At 33.7% G+C, this 26059-nt stretch overlaps 1 protein-coding gene across 3 annotated transcripts in view; it reads right to left on the reverse strand.

The window, feature by feature from the left end:
* Window positions 1-26059, reverse strand: part of LOC131076800 (alpha-mannosidase) — a 213039-nt gene that overhangs the window by 39747 nt on the left and 147233 nt on the right. For 2 of the 3 annotated variants that reach the window (XM_058014133.2, XM_058014132.2), the window contains exons 17-24: window positions 17614-17688; window positions 16665-16733; window positions 16295-16366; window positions 13359-13406; window positions 9962-10081; window positions 7500-7565; window positions 2552-2664; window positions 2374-2464 (exon numbers count right to left, since the gene is read on the reverse strand). In XM_058014133.2, the coding sequence (XP_057870116.2) occupies window positions 2374-2464; window positions 2552-2664; window positions 7500-7565; window positions 9962-10081; window positions 13359-13406; window positions 16295-16366; window positions 16665-16733; window positions 17614-17688 (654 nt within the window). The remainder of the gene's footprint in view (window positions 1-2373; window positions 2465-2551; window positions 2665-7499; window positions 7566-9961; window positions 10082-13358; window positions 13407-16294; window positions 16367-16664; window positions 16734-17613; window positions 17689-26059) is intronic. The other variant, XM_058014134.2, reaches the window with a different exon arrangement.

The raw sequence follows: 26059 nt of genomic DNA on the forward strand, positions 1-26059 counted from the left end.
CTGCATCTTATATTATTAGCACTGTACAGTATTATAGCAATTTATACAAACTGAATTTGATTGCCTTATTCTTTCTGGGTTCATTAACAGATATGTATTTATATGTGTGTCTTATGTCTAATAGTGTTGTCATGTATAACCATTTTAATGTTGTTTTAATAATTATATATTATTTGCTTCTGAACTTAATATCATATTAATGCCACTAATTTAATTAAAATCATATAATATTTTTATATATATAATACTGGCTGTTATATTCTATTATTAAATCAAAGGTCCTGTACATACGTACCTGTCACTGGCCTTCTTCATTTTTTTTCCTTGCTGGCAGTCTCTATATACTCCTCTATCCTTGCTGGCAGATTTTAGTTTCTGTTTCCCCTATATCTCCAAATTGGCAGGGGGAGGTATTTGTCATACCCCATCGTGGTGAAAAGCCACGATTCTTTCTACTTGGTAGCACCTCTTTTTGAGGGGTCACTACCCTCTCATCCGGTGGGACCCTCCATAAGCTAATTTGGAGTCTACGTGATTAATTGATACCAAACCTCCATTTCATATGAATGGTTATCGGGCCATGGGGAAATTGGTCAGCAAATATAATATATATTTTAATACAATGGCATCATTTTAATATTATGTATATTGTTAACATCATTCAATATAAAAATGTAAATTAGTGTACATTGTTAATATAACAGCATTATTCTATATATAAAAAATGTAAATTAATATACATTGTTAATATAATAATATCATTCAATATATAAAATGTAAATTGATAATATAATATCATTTTAATATCAATGTAATATAATATGATTTTAACATATTATTTTATATGGCGAAAATTATATATTAATTATTTCTACTATAAATTGGGGGGGACATGACAATCCACCCCAAAAAACATTGCAAAGATTGTAAATTGCAAGTACATATTGTCTATTTTTATGTTTCTCTAATTTGAAGAGTGGTTTTACCATAAATCTATTCCATTTATGTTGCACTAAAAGGTGCTAATGAAATTGCTAATGATTCTTATAGATTGCGGATGTCACCATCACTTGACCTAACCATCTACAATGTTTGGTCACATGGTTCAAGGATCCCCTTTGGAAATATAAAGATGTGCTCCCATAAGATGAATTTGAGATGGATCAACACATTCTACACATTAAAAGTATTTGTCATCTTTGTTCTCTCTAGGAGGTACAAAATGTGGAGCACTTAATATTCAAGGGTTCTACTATTGCCAATTTAGAGAATAATGTAGTTCACGTTCCACTTTATCTTCAAGGGTTCTACTATTTCCAATTTAGAGAGTAATGTAGTTCACGTCTCACTTTGATTTGATATTATTGTTAATTTAGATATTAAAGTAGTTTGTTCCTCACTTTCTTTTGCTACCATGATCAAAGGTATATGGCCCTTTACTATAAGGGCTTCACTTTTGGGCATAGGACTGTATAGGGGAGCTCAAGAGTACCAATTTAATTGCCTCCTTCCAATTTGTCACAAATTTTATTTGTTGAGCAACCTTTGGAGACTACACATTTACTAATTTACACAAAAGGTGAGAAAGTGGGTGACATGATGATTATCCTTGCATATTACTATACAATGGCCCAACATTCCCACCACCATTCTATACACCATGGATATACTTTGTTTTGATGCCAATGGACTTCTATCCTACCTCTCTTACAGCTCAAGTAATTTAAGGTAGTGCTATATTACTAGCCCTCTCATAATGTTAGATAATGACTATGCTGGGTGTTTTTTCAGCCCACACCTTGCTATGCGCATGTGATATCGGTGGTTTTCCACTCTTTACTCCTATGATATTCACCAAATGTGTGCTTCATTGAGAGGTACTTCGCTCACAGAAATTTTCACTTTATTTAGATCTCATGGCTAGGGGTTTGACCATAAAATCCAATAACATGTGACTTAATTGCTTTTTTAGTTACTTTTCAGATCTTATGATATTTTTCCCTAGCTATTTTCTTATGATGCTTAATGTTTTCTTGAGTCTCATCAACCTATACAACTCGTTAGTGGATGTTCACCTAATTTTTTTCTTTATTACTTCATTTTCTATTATTTGGTCCTAGTTCCTACTACACTTCCAACTCCATAGTTGAGTTATGATAATTATCAAGTAGTGTACTCATTGAGGATGCTTTTAGAATATTTTATCTTATTTGCAGCCTCATGTCTATATGTTTCCTACATAACTTTAGTGTTCTATCATCCTTAGTGTTACAGTAGTCACTGTCAAGCGGAAATGTGTTTGTCTTGTTTGACTAAAGAAAGTACAAAAATATTAAATAATAAAACAATTCTGAATAGGAAGGCAGTCCTTACAGTTAAGCCTTCACATGTCTTATTGTTATCGAAGCATACAGTTTCATTCAAGTTTTCAGCAACACCCTTGTTATCATCATGGAGTAACCGCCTGAAAATGTACAATGCAAGCTAAGTCAACCAAAAAACAGTACTTAAAAGAAAAAACATAATTCAATGCAAACCAGGCATAACTGACCTATGAAGCATCAGCTCTAGCTCCCCATCGGAAACACTTGAACCTCCAACAGAACGGTCAACAAGCAAAGAAAATTCTGTGTCATTGTCTTTCAAGTATATCCCTAGATTCAGCTACACAGTCAATAATAGGCTTTATTAGTAGTTTTAAATTTAAGAAAAATGTGAATTTGCCGCAAATATATTTTGGAAAAAAGAATGCGATTCTGTAAAGAGATAAAGCCTCATTAATAACCTGCTGAAGAGTTATCAGGACAAACATGCCACAAAATTAAGTGAGCTCACGCAATGAACAGAGGGAGACAGGGAGATATGAGGTGGGAGGCAGGGTCATGAGGGGGCAGTGACATTGAATGCACCAGAGATGTTAATACTGAAGAGAGGAAGGATGATAATACACAGGTTATTAATTCAATGTTGACCTCATTCTCCCAAAAATTAAATAGAATAAATAAATTTCAGGTATTTAAATAATGAATTAGTATGTATGCTGTCACTTAACAAAAATGTTCTCATTGCTTTTCATGCTTAAGAGTTTCAAGCTAGATATTTGAACTTGGAAACCGTTTAAAGTTTAGCAACATCAGACTGTAATTTGAAAAAGTAGAAAGATATTCCAGGAATTCGGACTGATTTCATAACAATACATGGTCTTTATCTTTTAAAACAAAATTTATGTTTATATATTTTGAACAGCCAATAGACTGCCAATGGGCTATGCATGTGTCCCAAGAGTTGAACACTGAAAACCCAGTTCCACCATTTCTTTCCATCACTCGGACTGCATTGAAGACAAAAAGGAACGCTGAAAATACATTTTGTCACAACCCTCCTTTATCACCTTTGGATTAAAAGACAAACTCTATTATATTTCTTTTGAATAAACTATTGAATGAATATTATAAAGGAATAAAAATAATAAATCACACACACATGGAAAATATACTTTTTTTAAAAATGTTTATTTAAATTTCCTCACCCAAATTATGGCACATGTTGTAGGAGGAATAAGAAGCTTCTAGAGGCTTCTCCACCACCTTGCATGTAACTCCTCCCACTAAGTCTAATCAATTTGCATGAAGGCCAAATTTGGAGAGAATCTCTATTTTTTAATTAAAAATTAGGTAGTGGAATTTGGAGTTTTTTTCATATAAAAGATGTACAAGCTTTCAAAAAGAGGAGTTGGTTATTCCATAAGAAATTCTTCAAGTAAATTTTTCTTTTGTAGTCAATTTTCATTTTTCAGCTAAGATTTTTGCTTGGGAGGACTTCTCTTCAAGTTTGGAGGATCAAGGGAGATTCATAGAGGATTCCACACCATTTTCAAGCACCCAGGTTCTTTCAAATTTAGTTTTTCATGCATCTTATTCTTGCTGCAATTTAGATTAGATTAATTTGTTAAGAAATTAGATCCATTAGTTTCAAATTTTTGATAATAAGTAGATTAATTTGTTTAAGAATTAGATTCATTTGTTTCAAATTCTTGATAAGAATTAGATCCATTAGTTTCAAATTTTTGATAAGGAGTAGATTAAATTGTTTCGGAAATTAGAATTATTTGTTTCAAATTTCGATGAGAATTAAATCCATTTATTTTCAGATTCTTGATAAGAATTAGATCCATTGTTTAAGAAGTTAGATCCATATATTTCAAATTTTTGATAGGAATTAGATTAAATCGTTAAAAAAAAAATCTTATTAAGTTTAAGATTGATTCTTGTTGAAGAACTAAATTAGAACCATCTTTATTTTCTCTAGTATCATCTCTCTGGTTATTGTTTATCTGAATCTCATCCTTTAAAGAGATTTCGCTGTGATTATTTCCTCTGTGTCTGGTTTGAGATTTTACTGCGATTATTCTAAATTTCTCCCTGTAATATTTAAATCTGTATGATTAATTCTTTCTATCCCTGTAATATTTAAATCTGTAGGATTAATTCTTTCTATCCCTGTAATATTTAAATCTGTATGTTTAATTCTTTCTATCTTTGTAATATTTAAATCTGTATGATTAATTCTTTCTATCTCTGTGAAATAACTCTCTGTGAAGAAGCAAAATATAAATTTATCTCTGTAGGTTTTAGATTGAAAAATAAAAAGAAAAAAACACACTTTATGAGCTTGCATTTACCAGCATAATTCATTTACCTTCATGGCAGGAAACAAATATTGTATCTAGATTGTCTATCTCTGAGAATAAAAGTTTATCTCTGTAGATTTTATGAGATTACACTTCCCAGCATAATCATCTATCTTTCATCTTCCTGGATTGTTTATCTATAACTTCCTGGATTATTCACCCTGTGAATGAATCCTTATTGTTTTACTTCAGTATTCTTTTTATCCTTTTAACAAAAATCTACTTCTGTGCCTATTTAAATTAATTATAAAAAAATATATATATATATATATAATGAATAATCAAATGTTAATGTATTAATAGCGTACCGCATTTACGTTGCACGTTTTCCGAATAATGAGATTTCGCAGGGCGGCGGTTTTGAAAACCGCGGGGTTAATGGTACCCCCCACTACCCTGCGGTCACTGTAAGTGGCCGCAGGGGAGTGGAGGGGACCACTCGGCCCCCTCATTTCCTACGGGCCTGTGCATGCAAGACCGCAGGGGATGATGGGACCCGTGGTCCCCACCTTCCCCTAATTGCTACACTTAAAAGCAATTCTTTGCTAAGGAATAAATTCGATAAACTTTTAAAAATCATTTTTTTTTTTTTTTAATTTAAAAATTTAAATTATTTTTTTTAAATATATATATCGTTCAAGTTAAATTTAAGTTAATTTTTTTTTCAATTGTTTAGTTAAATTTATTTTTCTTAAAATTAGCAAAAAGTTTGAATTCAAAGTATTGTTTCGATTCCTTTAGGGAATTATTGGATTATTTGATCCATGATTATGAAAACAAGTAAGTCTTATTATTATTTCAATTTGACCCAAAAATTTCAAAAATTATAAGCTAATCACTCATGGGAAATTTGTAACCTTATAATTAATTAGTCTCGCGATAAGAGAAAACATTTCTGCATTTTGTATGTAAATGACGTTACTTTTGCATTGCATCATTATTATTTCGTATTCCTTATTTTCATGCAATTACTCATAAGTTCACAATTATCATTACCACGCCAATACATGTATTAATTCATTTAATTGTAGAACAATGATATTTCTCTTTTTCAAATAGTATTTAAAGTTTAAATTATGTACATCCATTTCATAATTATATTTTCAAGCATGATGTTAGTTTAGAAAACTAAACAAAGGAAGTTGGAAAACCAAAACTAGCAGCGTTCGGTATATACAGTGCCTCTGGGTCACGCTTACGGGTAATGCCGTCATGTTGAACTACTGCACTTAATGCCTAATAAAGCTGCATTAACGACGTTTGTGGCATCGTCCCTATAAATCGTCGGGGAGTAATAAGGGACATTTGGAAGTTAAAATCCAAGGGGCAGGTAATCCCCCTTGGATCGATAATTTAATAAGATAACTTTTAAATGATTTTCACATCCGTTGAGATAAACCATAGTAAACCCCTTTTAGGGATGGTCAAGTTAAATGCTCTCATGAAATTGATTTCTTTTTTTGAAGGGATATTGGTGATTTGCAATTGGGTGACGCTCATGATAAGTATTAGGATCTAGTTATTTTTTTTTTAGGCCACAAGCAATAGGCGATCTTGAGCCTTCGCTTAAGTGCTACCATCGTGGGTAGCAACCGCAAAGAAACTGTCTGGGACACTGACCCTAGAAAGGGTTGCGTACCCACAAATCAGTTTACATCAAACCATAGAATAGAAAATAGAACTACATACTTTACGCCTTGATCCCGTGCCGAAGTGGGTATGTAGGCAATCTTGGGACGGAGTTGTCCCTCATACTCAGGCGTTCGTGGGTGGGGTCTAGGCTTGGTTGAGTGAGAATCCTAATTGAAAGATAAGACAATTAAATTGAAGAGAAAATTCAATGCATACTCGGAAGGAATCCCGTATGGATTCGCTTGACTTCCCGAGGCTTTAAGCCAAATTCCGAGGCGGAATTCAAGCTTGTATTATTTTAATTACTCCTAAGGACGGCGACCTCGGTGCACTCTTGTTAGAAGAGTGTAGTACTTAGTGAGTGGCTCAGGACCCGAATGGTCCCGATGAGTCTAAGTCTCTGGCCAGAGCATCTCCTATCCCGTTTGGATGGATGCCTACCCCGTATGGGTAGATGCCTATCCCGTATTGGATAGATGGAATCTTATGTCCCGTATGGACAATTGCCTAACCCGTATGGTTAGATGCTCATCCCGGATGGATGAATGCCTAATCCTAAATGGATGGATGCCCAGAGTATGCAATTGAATAAAATATAATGACTTCATTAAACAAAAAAAAAAGAATACTCAATTTTGTTGATTCAGTTATGGTGGGTTATTACACATTTCAACTATTTTTTCCCATTACTAGAATGGGACAAAAACATTACCTTACATTTTCTATTTTATTTTTTCCCTGCATTCTTACATGAGGATTCTTGCTTTTTCTCTTATTGCAGAAGTTTTTCTTTCAGGTATTCCTGAGATGTTATACCACTTCTTAAGTTATAAAGTCCCTTGAATATTATGAGGCTTCTCTCTCGAAGTGATATGGTCTCTTGAGCAGGGTCTTTTAAAGCTATTTTAAGCATTCTTTGAAACAAACATTTGAAACTGATTATAAAGTTAATTTCAACAACCGCCAAATCTACTTATCATTCCCCTATTCCTGTGAGCTCTTTATCTAAAATTTTTGAGATCATATTTGAAAACTCTAAATTCATGGCATATGATCAATCAGTACCAAAGACTTCCCACCATCATGTACAAACAAAAGTTTCAACCATATTAACCATAAGATGGAACCACTAAAAATTGCAAATTTTGGACAAGAGGCAAGGGAATTCTTAGCTCACAGGGTAATAGTTTCCAGCAATTATTTCATGTACACTTAAATTCCAGTCTGCTCGGTAGTTCCTTATCTGCAGCATTCAACATATGAAGATTAAGTATAAGATCATAACAGCATCCATCCACATCTGTTCAATGTTGAATTGAATTTTGTCGCAGCATCAATAGAAAGAAAAATGAAACTCCCTTTTTGATATATGAAATGCAGAGATTTACAATATATTCCATCAGACAAGCAATTTTCAATTTATACCCTCAGTAAAGTAGCTAATATGTTCTTTCATCTGCTTCAACAGTAGATTGAGCTTAATCTTAGCTAATCAAGCACAGGTAAACAAAAAAACATATTTCAACTAAATTTAATTAAAATTTACATTTTGTCTCTTATTGAAGTAAAATTAAAACTCTGTTGGGTGCCTATTTCATTTTTAAAATAATATTCGAATATAGCAACAGAGAACTCCTTAGTTTGCCAATACTTTGGTCTGGCATGAGTTTAAAACACTTCCTAAAATCAAAAACTTTGACAGAAGAGGATGATGGTTTTCACGAACAAACAGCTCACAAGCATTAGTAACAAAAACCCATTCTTGAAAGGCAAATGCAAATCCACACAGGTCTCTGCATTGACATCTAGGATACCAGGAGATAGCTGAGTAAATGGTTTCTCTATCTAATGCTATTTGGCACACATGAGATTGCAGATACAGCTAATACAGTGGGATCTCTTCCAGACAACCATCACTAACTATAAGTAGCCTTCTTGTTTTCTACACTTATATTGCTTATTTAGAAATAAAATGAGGATATCACTAAATCTATATGTTACATGGATGGGTCTGAATTGCACAAATTTCTAATGAATATAATGCCTATTGCATGTTCATATACAGATAGAATATTGTATCTACATATAGATGTATCTACAAACATTTTAATTAATAACATGACAACACCATATCATTTTTGGTTCAGTTCTTTGCAAAAACAGATACATGCATACATACATACATATATACATACGTGACAATACCACATCATTTTTGGTTCAGTTCTTTGCAAAAACAGATATATATGCATATGTATATTAATTAATAACATGACAACACCATATCATTTTTGGTTCAGTTCTTTGCAAAAACAGATACATACATATACATGCATACATACATATATACATACGTGACAATACCACATCATTATTGGTTATGTTCTTTGCAAAAACAGATATATATGTATATGCATATGCATATGTATATGCATATGTATATACATATGTAGATAGATATATAGATAGATAGATAGATATGCATGCATACATATACATACATACATACACATACATACATACATGCATGCATACATACATACATACATACATACATATATAAATCTCCAAACATTTTAATTTGTAACATGACAGCACCATATCATTTTTGGTTCATTTTGTGCTTTGTAAAAGGCATTTTATATTAAATCAATAACGTCTAAGATTATTTCCCAAATGAATGCGAACATGAGATACTCAAATGGCAGGAGCAATGTCATTGAGAAATGATCTCCAAACATTTTAATTTGTAAAATAACAACACCATATTATTTTTGGTTCAGTTTGTTCTTTGCAAAAAGCAAGTTTCTGGTTCATTTTGTCTTTTGTAAAAGGCATTTTTTCTTAAATCAAAGATGTATAAGATTTTTTCGGAAGTGAATGAAAAACTGAAGTATTCAAATGGCAGGAGCAATGTCATTGAGAGGTTCCATGCAGTCATGCTTAATATCATTCCTTCAAGAAACCTATTTTTTCAGAATGTTGTTTCCTTTGCTCCTTTAAATTGGTTCCATATCATATCAATCTATTATCTCCATGTTTTCCTAAATAAAGTTGTGAGGAATATGTAACTTTGTGGAGCTTTGAAATCAAATACATTGTTGGATAAATGATGTCACACTAAGTTTCAATAGATCTAATTACAGAAACAGAGACCATATGAAATGAACTATTTTGTAAATCGCTTATTTCAGCCTTGTTTCAATCATTTTATGAAGTTCATGATCTTTTACAATTACATTAAATATTAATCAATATTCTGTACAATGAAGAAAAGTTATTAGCAATCTGAAATTAGTCTAGATCATATTATTTATGTTATGAGAATCTTCTTGACATACTCATTCACATTTTAAAATTCAATGGCATAACATAATCTCTGAAATATGCAAAAATACAAGCCTCATCCACTCAGAAAATGTGCCATAAAGAAAAATATGCAATATAAACCATGAACCTGATAGAAATATCACTTTAAACCACCTCTCTTTCGAAAAGACCTTTTATGCAATCCCATAAAAAGCATAATTAAAGAGATTTATCTGTCTCAAAAACAAATATTTCATTTGAGAGAGATTTATTAGATGAAAATTGGGAAACAAACCTAATTTTTCAATTATACTTTGGTAATTAACTTACTCTCTTCAAGAAATCTCGTCCATTGGAATCCGTGTAGAACTCTTTATTTGACACCATATTTGTTCTAAATTGACTTACCACCTCCTTTCCCAAGTCATCATCAATTGGAATTGGTCCAATCTACAGATCATGAAATTGATTTAGTAAGCTAGCAAAAGCAAGACCAATTGAAATTCAATAACATGGTCATTAAAGTTATGCTAATCTTGTAAGAAAAAACTTGATAAATACTGAGTGAAAAATCATAGAACTAGTGGAAGAAAATTAAAGAATTTAATCCCCATAATTCAGTTAGAACAAAGGTTGTACAAGAAGAGTATATTTACATAGGTTCACATTTCAACTAAAATTTTGACACTCATACCATATTTGTATGATTGGGTGTCATTTATAGCCTAATCCACAATTGCATAAAATACAGATTTCTATTTCAACATAAAAACTATGTACCCCTAGCCTTTCAGATGTAATAGCATTCAATTGTTTACCGTACCAAAAAAGTAATGTTGAATACCTAATATGAATAGTGTACATGATTTAATCTATAACAAGAAACTATAAAGATATTTAAACGTCAATAACCCACACATGAGCAGCCACAAGAGAGAGCCTCTCCAATAATACCTCTTACTTTGCTAGAAATGACGATAGGTGTGCAGTATCTTTTATTTATACAACATAAAATATTTACTTCAAAATTTGCACTAGAGAACCTTTTGATCCCATTTAAAAATGAAAGCTATTATGAAATAATATTAGAGTCATGGAATATGTGATTGTTTGACTTTGTAGAACATAAAATATCAATAATAACCCTTTTCAATTCTGATCACAATGCTTCAAAATGCAATTCATCTTCAAATAGAAGAGCTTACATCATTGTATGTTTGCATCAAAGTTTGAGCTAGTTGCATATACTAAGACTTATATTAATATGATAGTCAGGAAAGAGTATATTACATGCCAGTCATACTTTAAGGAACTAATAACATTTTTTTGCAATCAAATTGTAGCAATGGCTTTAACCAAGAAGCTACAATTGACTTGAGAAAATCACAGTAAGGAATTTGTAGCAACCATAGTCAAAGTCATGGAATGCCCCTTCACATTGGCATAATTTATATTCTCATACCCACAAAAGGCATTGTTTTTCAAAATAATACTATCCTTCTAACTATCCAATGGCCTAATGTTAAGTGGATTCCTTCTTCAAAGCAATCCACTGTTCCTACATTTGTCTTTTGTCCATCTCCAAATTAAATTATATGAACTTGGAATCTACTCAAGCTAAATGAGACTTAAAGTTTGAAATACAATACACACAAAATAGTATTGAGAATAGACTTTACTTCACAACTTTTTGTATAGTCCATTGTTACCAGGTTCAAAAAATTCAGTTCATTCAAGAGGTCAAAAATTTTGGAAATTCAAAATTTTGGAATAGGTTCAGAATATTTTCTATAATAATAATTGAAAAATCTAGAGAAAACCAGATGAATCCAGACTGAACTAGATTTGGTAACTGTAAATACTATTATGGCTCTTTGATTAATCTTAATTAGAATACATTATGTAAAAATTAATGGACTCGTTATGGACAATTTATTAAACTATTCCAATGATCCTCTTATAAGTTATTATGTATAGTATGTAAATAATTATCATAGATCCTCCCATCTGAATACCTCCACATAATGACAAAATATAAGACAACAATTATAAATAATAAATATCATAAACCTGTACATAAACAGCAAAATAAGTTAAAAATAATCTGATATTTAATGTCCGCTGGGCCAAAAGAAATTTTTAGGACACATCAAAGTAAGTTTAAATCTTCTACTTAATTCAAGATACAAATCAAAACACATTTTTTACTCTCAAGGTGTCTTTGGGAGGGTCCATCTACTATAACCCATGTAAGTTGGTTTGTTTTGCAGTCCTGATTTTCTTTATCAAACTATTCACCGAATGCTGGGTAGGTATTATGCTCTTGTTTGGAGTTGATGAAATAATTACTCGTAACATTTATTTTTACTTTCCTTCAATTTAGACATTAAAACCTGAAGCATCTAGGATGCGTGAAGGCATGAAACCACATCTAAAGATTGGTATCCCTTGGCTTTCGTCATCCAACCAACTCATCTTCTTCATCTGGACTGAACTTAAAAAACACAATGACCTATCTAATCCAATCATATTATTTCTCAATAACCAAAGATTGCAATATCCTGCAACCCATTTATCTGTCATGCATTTCATCTGCTGAATATTTAATCTTGAGCAGTAGATGTAAAGCATAGAGAGAGAAATATCATTGGATGATATTCTCTTGTGAAGTAGAATCCATAATGAACCAACAAGATAATAACCCATGAAGCTAATGTTGAAAAAATTTGAAAATTCAACACTTTCATTGAATAGGGTAGGGTGATCAAGTCAGCCTATAATATTCTTCAATTCCTAATTTTGGTTGCAACTGAGATAAAATTGTTTAGGTTTTGCCTAATTAAAAGGAACAAAATCACATTCTTATGCATCAATCCTAATAGTCTTTTTTGTGAATGCAGGTATCTCCATAACCCATGTGAGATATGTGTACAACCATGTCAATAAATGTCTCAAATATTAGACCAGGGAAGTTTGTCATTATTATAAATTCAATCCATACCTTGTAGACAAAGAATTTCAAAATATGTGATTGTGTATAAACCTTTCGAAGTCCTACTTAGATTGTGCCTCCAAGAGTGAAAAAATAATACTTTAAAATTTAATATAGAATCAAATCAAATAAATAAGGCATGAAAAATGAACTACTTCAGAAAAAAATATCACCCAATTTTAAATTGTCAATTGAAAGTTAATGTCTATTTAATTTTTTACCTTATATCTATTTCCAATTATATTACTATAGTTTTGGTAACATTTCTCTTTTGCTGAAGTTTTGTGATAGGACTTTTGAGTGAATTTTAGTGACAGCTAACCAAAAAACTTGACTATCATGCTTTCCAAATCTGAGGTTGACAATAATCCTGTCTTCATCCCTACATTTCAGGTCAACAAGCAATCACCCATCAATGGATGCAAGTGATCAATTCTATATTCATTTGAATTATTATGTATTTCTGAGTTTCTCCTTTACATAGTAGTTTTAGTTCTTTGATTATTCTCTCATATTCTGTATGCTTAATAAAAATACTTATGAACAGGGTTTGAATAAGAGAATGATGTTATTAAAATGCAAAAACAAGCAAAACAAGTTCTATAAAATATCTAACATTACTTTCAAACATGTCTTTGAAACAGAACAAAAAGGAAATCATATACTGAGGAACTAAAGCCTCTCCATATAAAAACATCGATAGGAAATATAAAAATAATATATGAGGAAACTCACCAAGAAATCAATTTCAACATCTTCTGCATTCTTGTACAACCGAACTACCTGCACAAAATCTAATTATCAGATTCATTTCATTTTGTAAGTTTTCCCTCAATTTGATGCTAAACATAAACAATTAATCATGTATGCCAAACAACATATTTAAAGAATAGCATGAAATCCTAGAATTTTGGACATGTGAGCTCAAAATTCCGTATATACGTTATGGTTTGTCAAATATTGAATTATGAAATCATTTATTGAGGAAACCATTAATGGAAATAACATCTTACGGGATATAAATGTTCAAATATGCAATGGAGTTCATGAATTGTAATTTTACTCCATCTTTGAGCTAGATCGAGTATGCACTGGATATTCATGGTAACAAACCTCAGGTTAGAAAAGCCAGGTCAGGCTTGGAGCCCCAAGCACCTACAATGTGGCTAAAGCAAGATGTTGGAAAATGAGCCACATGTGAACCATAGATGGACTGGTCAAAAAGAGGGCTGGTAGCTCAGTGGTCAAGCACCTCAGCAACAAATGGAGTGGTCCTAGGTTTGACTCATAGCTGGTCCATGAAAAAGATTATCACTAGTTCAACTGCATTGCCTTTCTTAGATTTTTAATTGGTCAAGTTAGGAAAGAGAATAGATCATTTTTTAATCCAAATTTCATTTAGTGATATATAGACACATGAAAAGTTTGTAATGGTTAAAAAATTAGAACTAAGTGGTCATAACACTTTCTCTAATGAAATTGATACAGGGAGGACGATACACATCGAACTTGATCACCAAACAACCTTGGAACGTTCAAAAGTATGAAGCTTCCAAAAGATCCATAAATTCATTGCTGATGATAAGATTGAAGTTGGGTTTGGATCAGTTATGGTAAGGTGCAGGTATATGGGTTCTTCCTTCTACTTATTTCATTTTGTTTTGCTTGACATTTTAGTTTTTTTATTTCTCTTTTGGTTTTAAGAGAACCCTTTTTGGAAACATATATGGGGTTCATTGGATGGACTCCTTGTAGACATGTAACTGTAACGTCATAAATTGTAACCAGTCCAATTTATTCATGTTTGTGCTCCCACTTTAGCGTGTCCTATCCCAATCCCCTCTCTAGGTCCAATTTGACCCTATTCTCCAACTTTAATGTCATGAACACCCTTTTGTGGGTCCTATCATGGGATACACTCCCCCCTGGCTATTTATTTTGGTCCTATTTGTAGAAGGACCGAGGCGTGGGCCAGGGCACCCCCAAAAAACCCTGGTACCTATCAAATGGTCCCCGATTTAAAATGGGGTAGGTTCTATATCTCCCCGTTAGCATTTGATTCTTGGGGCTATACATGACCGTTGGAGGTCCGCCTAATCAGTAATTTACCTAGGGAGCCCTATATAAAGACATCCTATCAATTCATTTTAGATCTAATAATCCATCCATATTATTCGTGCATCTGTGAAACATTCATCATCAAACATATTCAGAGATTCAAGGCTGCATATTCATCATTCAAGCATTGTGGAGCAAATTTGCATCAATCTCCAGGCAAGCATGTGTGTGTGATTAGGGTTTTTCATGTCCATACAAAGAGCATTGCATCATCATCAACAATTGCAGATCTAAGGAAACAAGTGCAATAGTTGTACTCAGGAATTTGAGCAATGTCGACAAAAACAAACAGGTTCAGCTTTCAAAGGCAGAAAATTCGGAGGACCAGGGCGGATCTATGCTACCTAGTCCTGAAAAATCAGGCCGAACTTTCAAGAACAGGTTCTAAATGTTTTCTTTTTCCCAAATCTCAATTGGTGGCTCTGTGGGACATCTGTAACTTACTGCTTCTGTCAAATTACTTCAATTATCCCTCATCTTACCCTAATTTCACAATTACATTCCAAATTCAACTAAGAAGGAGACTCCCACTACACAAAATTGGTAAATTTGATCAGTATTCTCAGCCCCTGGTTTAATTTGGTTAATTCATGGTTTTATTTGTTGAAACCCTAATTCCAAATTTACACCATTACAATAACAAACAATAATATCAAATATTGAAATATATAATTAAGAAATAGAGAACTTTTGTGACGAACTGAATTGTGATAGTGAATTTTATTCTAAAACAGTTCCTTGAATCGAGAATGTCAAAAAATGAAACATTTTTAGGCCCCAAAAATGAAGTTTACAAACTTAGATAGAAGAAATCTCTTTTTCAAAGTATGTATGACAAGTTCAAGGTAAATAGACTTTAGTTGATAGTTAGCTTGGCACAAATAGTTGTCTAGGTGTAGGATTCTACTTCCAAGGGTGTGATGTGAGATGACTGAACATTGGAAAAAAGTGAGTTTGATAAATAGGCATATATCTTTACAGTGCACAGTATTGATGAGAATTTGGTTCAATCCAGTTCATGAAGATTCAGAAGTGAGCACAAGTTCCAAAGTGATGTCTAAAGATTAAAGACTGCAGACAATATGCTCCAGGATTTTGTCATGTAAATTTTCTTGTTAAGGTGAGGTGTTTGAATATAATACTCAAGAAGTAAATGGTCAGTAGATAAAATATCATATTAAATTATAAAACTAATAAGTTAAGCCTAAGGCATGGCCTTCGCTTATAAAACAACCAAGTACGTTGTATATTTGCAATCATTTAACAAAATATTACCCTTTATTTTCCTTAAACCATTCAAATTCCTAGCAATCGTAAAGTTATAAATAAAATATCCTTGAGTATAATCTTCATGTTACATTTAATAGCCCTTGCTGAACATATTAAAGGGGAGCAATATAATCATCTAAAATTATTTTTATCAATGATATCAATTCTAGTTGCTAGAATACGCTAGAATAAGAATTGACTTTTCCTTTCACTACATTTGGGACCTCTTAAGTGTCATTTCAGAGGAGAATACAAGAGTAAAAATTCCTGCTCAAGAAACTAACCTGTGATGCCCAGGGAGAAAACTGTTGATATACTTCACTCACAACATTGCCTTTAGTGACGGACTGTATAACCTGTCCATACAAAAACAAATTACAAATTTATCTCCCGCATAAGCACTAGAAACTTTCTTTTATCATGCTCTATTAATGACTTAGATTAAGTATAGTGCATTGCAATAGATGTGCTTGCATTCACTTTAATCTAATATCTATATATACCAAAATATTTAAAATAAATGTTCGGGAGTGGTCTGTTCAACAAAAAATGATACAATGAACCATATTCCTAACAAATTGTATTGAAAATACTGTAATTTCCGTCTGCAAAAGTGTTGCTAATGAGTTGATGTAAGAAAAAGTTTTCACAAACCTGTTTCTTAGAATCCTCAATAGGAAAGCATCTTGAAATATTAGGACGAAAAATATAAGCACCAGAGGCCTGCCATTTCATTAGTAAAAAGAATCATTTATTAAATATGACAACATGAATTAGATTTGAGCATATTTCAAATCATCCAGCTAGATTCTGTGTAGATATAGAGATAGGGACATCAAGAACTGACGGAATAAGTTTCAGGAATGATTAAATAGTATCCTCTAAACTCCAATGGAGGGTAAAAGGTACAAGGGGACAGCAGGGAGAAAAGGAGACAATGTAGGGGATGACAATAAAGTTATAAACCAAATTTCAAAAATGCATCTGTATTGCAAACATCAATTAGAAAACTGTAAAATAGCAAATGGATGATTTTCTTGTTACTAAAATAATACACAACACAGAAGCATTAAAAGACTTGTGAACAACTACCATATAATTATAACAGAACCTAGACACATTATGAAACATAATTTCTTCACGTACTCAACAAAAGATAAAATATGGAAGCTCTATTTGTAGCTATTACCATGCCACTGCCAATAATAACAAAACAGTGATAAAAGGTGAAAAATTGTTCTTCAACCAATGAATTTTTAAAAGCATTTCACCCCAATGGTGTTGTATGGATCGTACCATGCCACATGCATCAATCAGAATAATAAATTTTGTCCAGGTATATTTTATTATAATTGTGTACAAATGAAAAATGTCTCCCCTTAAAATAATTTTAATTTAGGTACTTTTAACAATGCACAGCAAGAGGATTTCATAAGAGTTCAGTAACCCATCTACAACAATATGCATTATCCTTGGTGTGCTGGTTATAATGAGTCTACACAAACACAGTGAAAATACAAGAAAGAGAGTGATGTGTCAAGGATCTTTTATCTATAAAGTGAATTCTACTAAGTTAACAGAAAAAACTGAAAATACAATTTACCTCATACGTTCCTTTTCTGGTGTTTCCATCACTTGAATTGTACCAACAAAGTGACTGATTTATGGGGAAGACAGCCTGCAAACATGATTGACATTAGAGATGCAAAATTTTCTTCAGGAAATAAGACAGGTAGAAATTCTTATCGAAATTTATTTGCCTTAGTGAAGATATTTTATTTAACCCATGTTCTAGAGATAAGTTTAAGAAGAAACTAGACCATACATGGCTTCCTCTGGGGTACAAATTGACACATGGCAGTACAGATGAAGTTAAAAGAAGCCATGTATCGGAAAGAAAGATTTCCAAGCAGATGGAATGGTTACAATAGGTCACCAACAAGACTGTCACTCATAAGATGAGGACAACCTACACCATATTTCAATTTGACCCTCACCAGTTTCAAAATTCAATGGATGAACTTATCTGCATGTGTACATGGACAGATTTATAGAGTAAATATAGTGATTTCCATGACTAACGCTGGTCAATAGGACTACAAAATACAACCTCTCCCTCATTTGATGATGGCTCAGAAGGTGTAATGTGAAATGTCAATGCAAAAACCCATATACAGTTTATTCCAAAAGCATAATTTTTAAAGTACAATCTGTCAAGATGCCACCAGCAATGACATGTCTAAAGAATACCCTCCTATAAAATAGAATAGAAAGATCGTACCAAAAAAATGCACGTGATCAATTGACAAAAGAAATGATATATCGGCATTTTCAATTGGAAGTTCCATCTGCTCTCTCTTGGATCAGAAGATGAAGAGATGTCAGTATTGACATTGTGTTACATTCCACTTGTGCCCTAGTTGTTTTATGCTACATTACGCCATGTTATATGTGCCCTAGTTGTTTTATGCTATAATTACGAGATGTTAATCGTGCCCTAGATGTTTCATGTTTTAAATGAATGATGATGCCCTAGATGTTTCATGTATAATTGAATGATGTTATTTGTGCTCGGTATAATGAATCAATGACTCAACTGTTAAATTGATGTTTTGATATTCAACATGATGACATTTAAGATGTTTTACTTTTGTTGATAATATTTTTGAAATGTCAAAGTTATGACAAGATTTCAAGCTAACTATTTGAACTGGCTAAGTGTGTGCAGGAGTTCGTCGTTCTCCAAGAAGAGAGGGGAAGTATCATCAGGTCGGGAGGTAATGAAAGAGAACTCATGTCATCTAGAAACCCTAACCATAAGTTGAGTTAGGTCGTATCATGTTGACCATGTCTATTGTCAATCAGTCGTGCCAGGTAACCCTAATTTGGTTTAAATAGGAGTTTAGGGTTTCGTAACTCTAGTCGTGGATTGGTATTCCAAGTTAATTTATTATTATTTTAATTAAGAAATTTAACCATTTTATCTCTCATGCATTAATAAAATTTATACATGTTTATATTAATATACATACATATTATATACATATACTCCCATATATAAGTATGTATATGTATGTATCCAGGACATTAATGAATACATACATATAAGTGCTTGTATAGAGAGATATAATATGTATGTATATAAACATAAATATTAATTCACGCCCTTTTATCGTATTATATTGTTATTAAATATTTTGACCAATCTTTGATATGGTCTTTTATAAAAATCATTATTGGGTGCAAGTCCAATGTAATTTTTCAAGCACCGAATAATTCCTTTTGGTTTGGATATAAAAACCTTATGTTGAATGGTGAAATGTATATAAATAATTTTAAAAGGAAAACTTTGGTGTGTTTCAACTCGATATATATTATTTTGGGGCATAAAAATAAGGAAAAAAACGTTTTGAGTTTGAGACCACCACAATGGCAAGATAATAACACGGCATGCCTCTCATGTGTTTTGGAAATGCATTCAAATTAATAAGTAATGAAATTGAAATGCTATGAAGTGATTCCTCCATAAGCTTCTAAAGGAGAAGGCAATTTGGCGTGACCATTATCTTCTCGGGGAAGAAAAAGGACATGGAATTGGCATGACTATTAGGGAATGAAATTTGTAGAAATTCAACGAAGTTAGGGGAAATTGTATACAACCATCTCTTATCGTGAGTTTTAGAGTTTAATTTCTTCTAGGGAAAGCGATACACGTTATTCTAGGAAGTCTTGAAAAATATTGGTGCTCTGCAACAATACTATCGCCCTTCCTTAGCAGAACGGCAACCATTTTGGAGGGTTAATTCTTCTTGTAGAAGCTCAAGAGGTTCAAAGGAGTGGGAGAACTGCACAAGGAACAATATCAAGTCGTATTTCTCCCAACTATAGGTCATGTTATATAAACCAAACTCAGCAAGCTCTGTATATTCTTTCATTCTTTCTTTTTCTAAGTTCAAATTCTTAGTAGAATAAGTTGAAAGAATAAAATGCATAAATACTTTCAAACCTTATACGACTTGACTGAGATTGAACAATCTAGAGTTAAGAATAATGTATATACTCATGTGTAGTTGAATATGGCTTAGGTTCATTTAATGGTTTAAGAGATTTAATTATTCACAATATTTATCGCATAAAGGTTGTGATTATAAATTTCTGGTATGGAAAATTCTGCAATCACTCTGTACAGTATAGGGTTTGGCAAAGATTAATTCTTGGCCAGTAAAAGAGTATTCTCTGCTATGCAATAGGCTGTACGGTTGGGAAGGCATCATAAGAACAGCAGGGTTAAGCTACATTTTGACTGAGATTGAACAATCTAGAATTAAGAATAATGTATATACCCATGTGTAGTTGAATATGGCTTAGGTTCATCAAATGGTTTAACATATTTAATTATTCACAATATTTATCGCATAAAGGTTGTGATTATAAATTTCTGGTATGAAAAATTCTGCAATCACTCTGTACAGTATAGGGTTTGGCAAAGATTAATTCTTAGCCAGTAAAAGAGTATTCTCTGCCATGCAATAGGCTGTACAGTTGTGAAGGCCTCATAAGAACAGCAGGGTTAAGCTACATTTTGTTATTAGCAACACAATAAGAAAGAAATAAGAGCCTACGTAGCCTATCTGAAGGGTAAATAACAGTCTGAAACAATATGCTTGTATATAAACGTATATATATAGATAGATAGATAGACATGAGTGTGGATTATAGCCTGATAATTATTGTGAGCATAGCTGGTAAGGAAATGAAGAATAATACCACTCAGAATTGAAGGTATGCATATCCAGAAAAACTTGTATTACGGAGAATTCATCTTCTTATTTAATCTATTTCAGAATTAACCAAAACAGAGAAACACTACAGCTGTGAGGCTGATTATACAAACTGAGATTAACTATTTGTTGCATGAGATTGAAACTAAACCTTAGCTTGGGAAAGATAAATGGGCAAGAGCAGAACAGCACTACCATAATGCAGTTAGCATAGTTATAAAAGAATGCACTTAGATATAGAAATGATAGCAGAGACATGTCATGCATGATATTCACACAAAACTTAAAGAGTACATGAGAAGCTGGCAGCTCTTAAGCCATTTTATCTTTCCTAATCAAGGGGTTAGTTATATTTCTAATATTTTATACAATGATTTATGAGAGGGATAAAACAGAAAACCTCATATGAGATTTAGTGTTTGTCAACTAAATTCATGTAACACTAGTGTGGCAATGAGTCTCTATGTGAGTATGGATATGGTCAACTTTAAGTTTAAAACTTACTTTTATAAGACCTATGCCCTAGAACCCTAAGTTGCAGCCGAGAAGGGTAGAACATCGACTTCACACTTAAGTGTGATTCCAACTTGTTGATGTATCTTTTGTACACGACCAAACACAAAATAAAATACCTAAAGGTACCTTATCCTCTCTTGAATAAAGCTTCCCCGAATGCTGAAGATCTCGAAGAAGGATCAATCAGAGTGGCTCCAAGATTCTGATATGTAGGTTCTCTACTTGTGGATAAGCACTAGTGGTCGTTGTGTTTGCTGTTTTATCAAGGGGCCTTACGTACTTTCTAAGAAAGCTAGTTCTTGCAATTACTTTTCAAGGAGGAAACTAGATTTTCCTAATATTAACTAATGTTTCAAAAAAAGGCAAAAGATAGGGGATTCGAGAGGGCTATGCTAAACTAGACCTAAGAATGACTAAATGGAGAGTGATCCTGGTGAAACTCTACCAATTTCAATATTGCCATAAAACAACTCTACTGGAATCAGTGCGATCTTCTAAGGGAATTCAAGAATTTTCGAATCATTAATGAAGATAGACACTATCAATTAGATACATATCGGTATTCAAATAATGATTGAACTCTAAACAATTTCAATATCTCCAGTTGACCACACAAGGCACGTTTACAATCAGTAAGTGGCTAGTGGTTTGGACTATGAGTTTTACCAAAAGATCAAACACAACATTTTATCACTCAAGCTAATTCTAAAATCTGAGTACTATCTCCACTAAGAGTGATTCAAGAAGATAAACAACCATGTAAAAAGCCACAAAGATTGCAATAAAACACCATAACTTCAATATTTCATTGATCTCATAGCAAAATATAACAACAATTGTTCAACTTTCTCTCTTCACTACTTCTATCTCTGCTGCTAACAATCTTATTATTCTTCTCGCTTTTCTCTAACTCTTTAAAATGAATTGAATGAGGGCTTATATAGCACTCTCAAATACAATGAACGGCCTGGATCTAAAGAAGATCAAAGGCTGAGATTTTGACACCTAAACCCTAATTAGGGTTTGCAACAAAAATCACCCTAATCAAATAAGCATTATCATAACATAGAGAATAGAAATTGGCACAAATAACAAAGAAACATAGCCCAATTGGAATTGAATTGCCACATCATTTCATAACAACTTTTCATCTAGAATTTTGTTCCCTTTTCTATGTTCTTTTCTAGCATATTCAATGAATCTAGACGTAATCCCCTCAATCTTAGCAATGGGGAATCTCATGCAGGTTCTTCATTCGCTCTTCCAAGTGAAGGACCTGATCAAAAGCTACAAGAAGGGTTATCTCCCATCCATGTTCTGGTTCTTTTTTTTTCTCGATCAGGAACATAGTAGCATACATCTGATCTCGCTGCTTTTCTGTGATCATGTTCTCCTCTTTGCAAAAAATAGCCTTGATCATGTCTTCCAATTCTTGGACATCCACATCTGTTTCGATCTCTATCCTTCTGTCAAGGATTGTACATAATACATCAAACACCTTATCCTAAATAGGATGGATAGTACACTTCATTCGTCTGCATCTACTATTGATGTCCTCAAATAGAACTTCCTTCATTTGGAGTAAAGTTGACCATTGTAGAAGATTATGGGTTCCTCCATCAATTATCTTCTCTTGTGCTAAAACCTGTGTAGATGTCCTTCTTACTACCTGTAATACAGGGATGACAATATCTCTAGTTTGAGTGAAGGCATCCACAGTCACTACTAGATTATGAATGATCTCAAGGACTTGGATAGCTCTGTGGACTGTCTTCATCGTTCTTGCTACAAATTCCATGGCTACCTTGTAGGATTCATCAATCCATGTATGCATGAGTTGGGCTAAGTTTTTCATCTCTTCAACTCCAATCTTCTTTGCAAGGCAAATATACACCACTCCACTTGCATCCACACCATAGGAACCAATGTCTTGACCTCATCTAAGGAGAAAATAGGTGTTTTCAAGAATTTCGCTTTGGACCCTTTGGAAGGGTCAGGAGCGAAATTCTAGTTTTAGGCTTGAATCCTTCACTCCTTCACTTTTAGTCTCTCCCTAAGGCAAAAACATGTCAATCCACTTCCAAATATGCCCAAGGAGCTAAAGTATCGGCCTAAACAAGGGAGAAAATGAGGTTTATGGAGAATTTCGCTCTGGACCCTTTGGAAGGGTCAGGAGCGAAATTCACAATCTTGGACAAAATCCTCACTTTTTCAATGCTTTCAATCACTTCCTAAGGCAAGAACATGTCAAAACCTTCCTAACATGCCTTAGAAACTAAGATCTTGGTCTAATCAAGGAAGAAATAGGTGTCTTTTAAGAATTTCGCTCTGGACCCTTTGGAAGGGTCAAGAGCAAAATTCATAAATTAGGTTGATTTCACACTCCATTGCCTCAATTTGCCTTCAAGTTTGATCAAACTCACCTCTCCTTACCACCATCAAGTCCATTTGCCATCCACTTTCACTTTTAAATGCCTTAGGCAAAATAGAGGGTCAAAAGAGGACTTCGCTCTGGACCCTCTGGAAGGGTCAGGAGCGAAATTCTAGTTTTAGGTTGATTTTCACAGTTTCATCGCCTCAAACCTTCCTTCAAAGGCAAATATGCATCAAAGTCCTTCAAACCATGCTTTAGGAGCTACAAATTTGGTCATGTCAAAGAGAAAAGTAGAGGGAAAGTGGATTTTGCTCTAGACCCTTTGGAAGGGTCAGGAGCGAAATTCTCATTTTGAGCTAATTTCTCACTTCCTTTCTCCTTCTCATGCCTTAGAAATATTTTTTTAGGCTTCCTTCCATCATGATCAAGCTCAAATTGGCATTTACTTCAAGATTTTGTGAAGAAATAGGACTCTACAAGAATTTCGCTATGGACCCTTTGGAAGGGTCGGGAGCGAAATTTACCCTTAGGCTCTAATCCTCTTCATTCTCCACATTTCTTCACTCAAACAAGTATTTTGCCTTCACTCATGCCTGGGAATGGGTTAGCTCCTAATTTGGGTCAAGGTGGAGTGTCTTGTAAAGGAATTCGCTCTGGATCCTTTGGAAGGGTCAGGAGCGAAATTCCTATTGTTGGCATAATTCCCTTTGAAATTGACTTGACTTTTCCCTAGACTCACCCTTTGATGCATATCCTTCCATATCCTTGCCAATTCGCTCAACCACTCTTTGACTGATGTGAAATCTTGGGTCCTTGGTGAAATTTCACTCTGGACCCTTTGGAAGGGTCGGGAGCGAAATGCATGTCTAGCCCAAGTTTCTTGACCTTTTCCACCCATCACGCCTTAAACTCATCTCCTTGAATCTTCTCTTTGTCATTCAAGTCTATTATTTGCTTACTGGCTCCATTCGATCAACTCCGACTCGACAGAAGACAAGACTCTAACCCAAAAACCAACAACCCTGACCTATCCTGACTCAAACCTTTTAACTATTCTATACAATCCATACATTTTCATCTTCTCAAAGACGAGATCCCTCTAAGATAACATCAGGGTTTAAGGCAGACAACACATGACTTTCCCAAGCCTAGGTCAAATTTGGCTTTGAAAGAAACCCTAGGTGAGCTCTACGAAGGAAACCCTAACCTACCCAGCTCAGGCAACCACTAACTCACTCAAAACATCTAACAAGCAGAGAAAAACCTAGCTAGGAGAAAGCAAAACCAAAAAAAGGAAGAGGGGGTCCTGTTGTGACGTTTTCACACATCGCCCCATTGCAAATGGGGACCCTTGCTTTTTTGCTTTTTAGGGTTTGTTTTTTGGTCTTTTAGGGTTTTGTTAGTTAGCCTTTGCATTTTGAGTGTCGCCAAGGGGATCACATGGATAGCAAGTCCAGCTTGAGTGATGTCTTGATCCTGAAATTTGGCTAAGTCTGGAATGTCCTAAAATTTGGCTAAGTCTGGAATGTCCTGATCCTGAAATTTGACTAAGTCTGGAAACTGAAAAACCTCAAAAAACTAGATTTTGCAATATAACTCCTGGAGGTCTGAAACCACTCTCAAACATCTTGAAAGTATATATGGAATATAACTTAAAGTATAAGTACTTATACTTAAATGTTATATTCCATAAAAATTATCCTGATAGAGAGTTCAAAAAGTCAAATTTCGCTCCTGTCCTTCACTGACGATCCAGAGCGAAGTTCGCTCCTGTCCCTCTCCAAGGGACCAAGGCGATTCGCTCCTGTCCCTCACCAAGGGTCCAGAGCGAAAAAGCTTAGTGGAGTCATTCCTGACCTTATTTGGACGAATTGAGACATCAAAGGCATGGTGAAGGATGAAATGAGCATGATAGAGCATCCAGACTTGATCAAAAACAATGAAATGATGAAGTTTTTGCCTAGAAGGTCAAATTCGCTCCTGTCCCTCACTGAAGGACCAGAGTGCTTTTCTTTATATGCACAATTTTAGACCTTTTTGGGACATTAACTTTTATTCATAGCATGAAGTAAGATGATATCTTCCTTAGCCAAGACTTTTTTTGATGAAAATTGTAACGATTTGGCCTAGAGAGCAAAAATCGCTCCTGTCCCTCACTGAAGGACCGAAGCTTGAAATCCAAATTTGCATTATCCTTGCCAGATTTAAGTGATTTCACAATTGGAAGAGGTCAAGGGGAGTGTGTTTTATCCATTGAATATAACTTAAGTACGCCACAATGAAGAAAATCGGCCTATTTAACAAATTCGTTCATGTCCCTCTCCAAGGGACCAGGGCTATTTTCAAAGGGCGCTCTTGTCCCTCTCCCAGGGACCAGA

Source organism: Cryptomeria japonica, chromosome 11 (assembly GCF_030272615.1).
Source record: "Cryptomeria japonica chromosome 11, Sugi_1.0, whole genome shotgun sequence".
In the NCBI taxonomy this organism is placed as follows: Eukaryota; Viridiplantae; Streptophyta; class Pinopsida; order Cupressales; family Cupressaceae; genus Cryptomeria; species Cryptomeria japonica.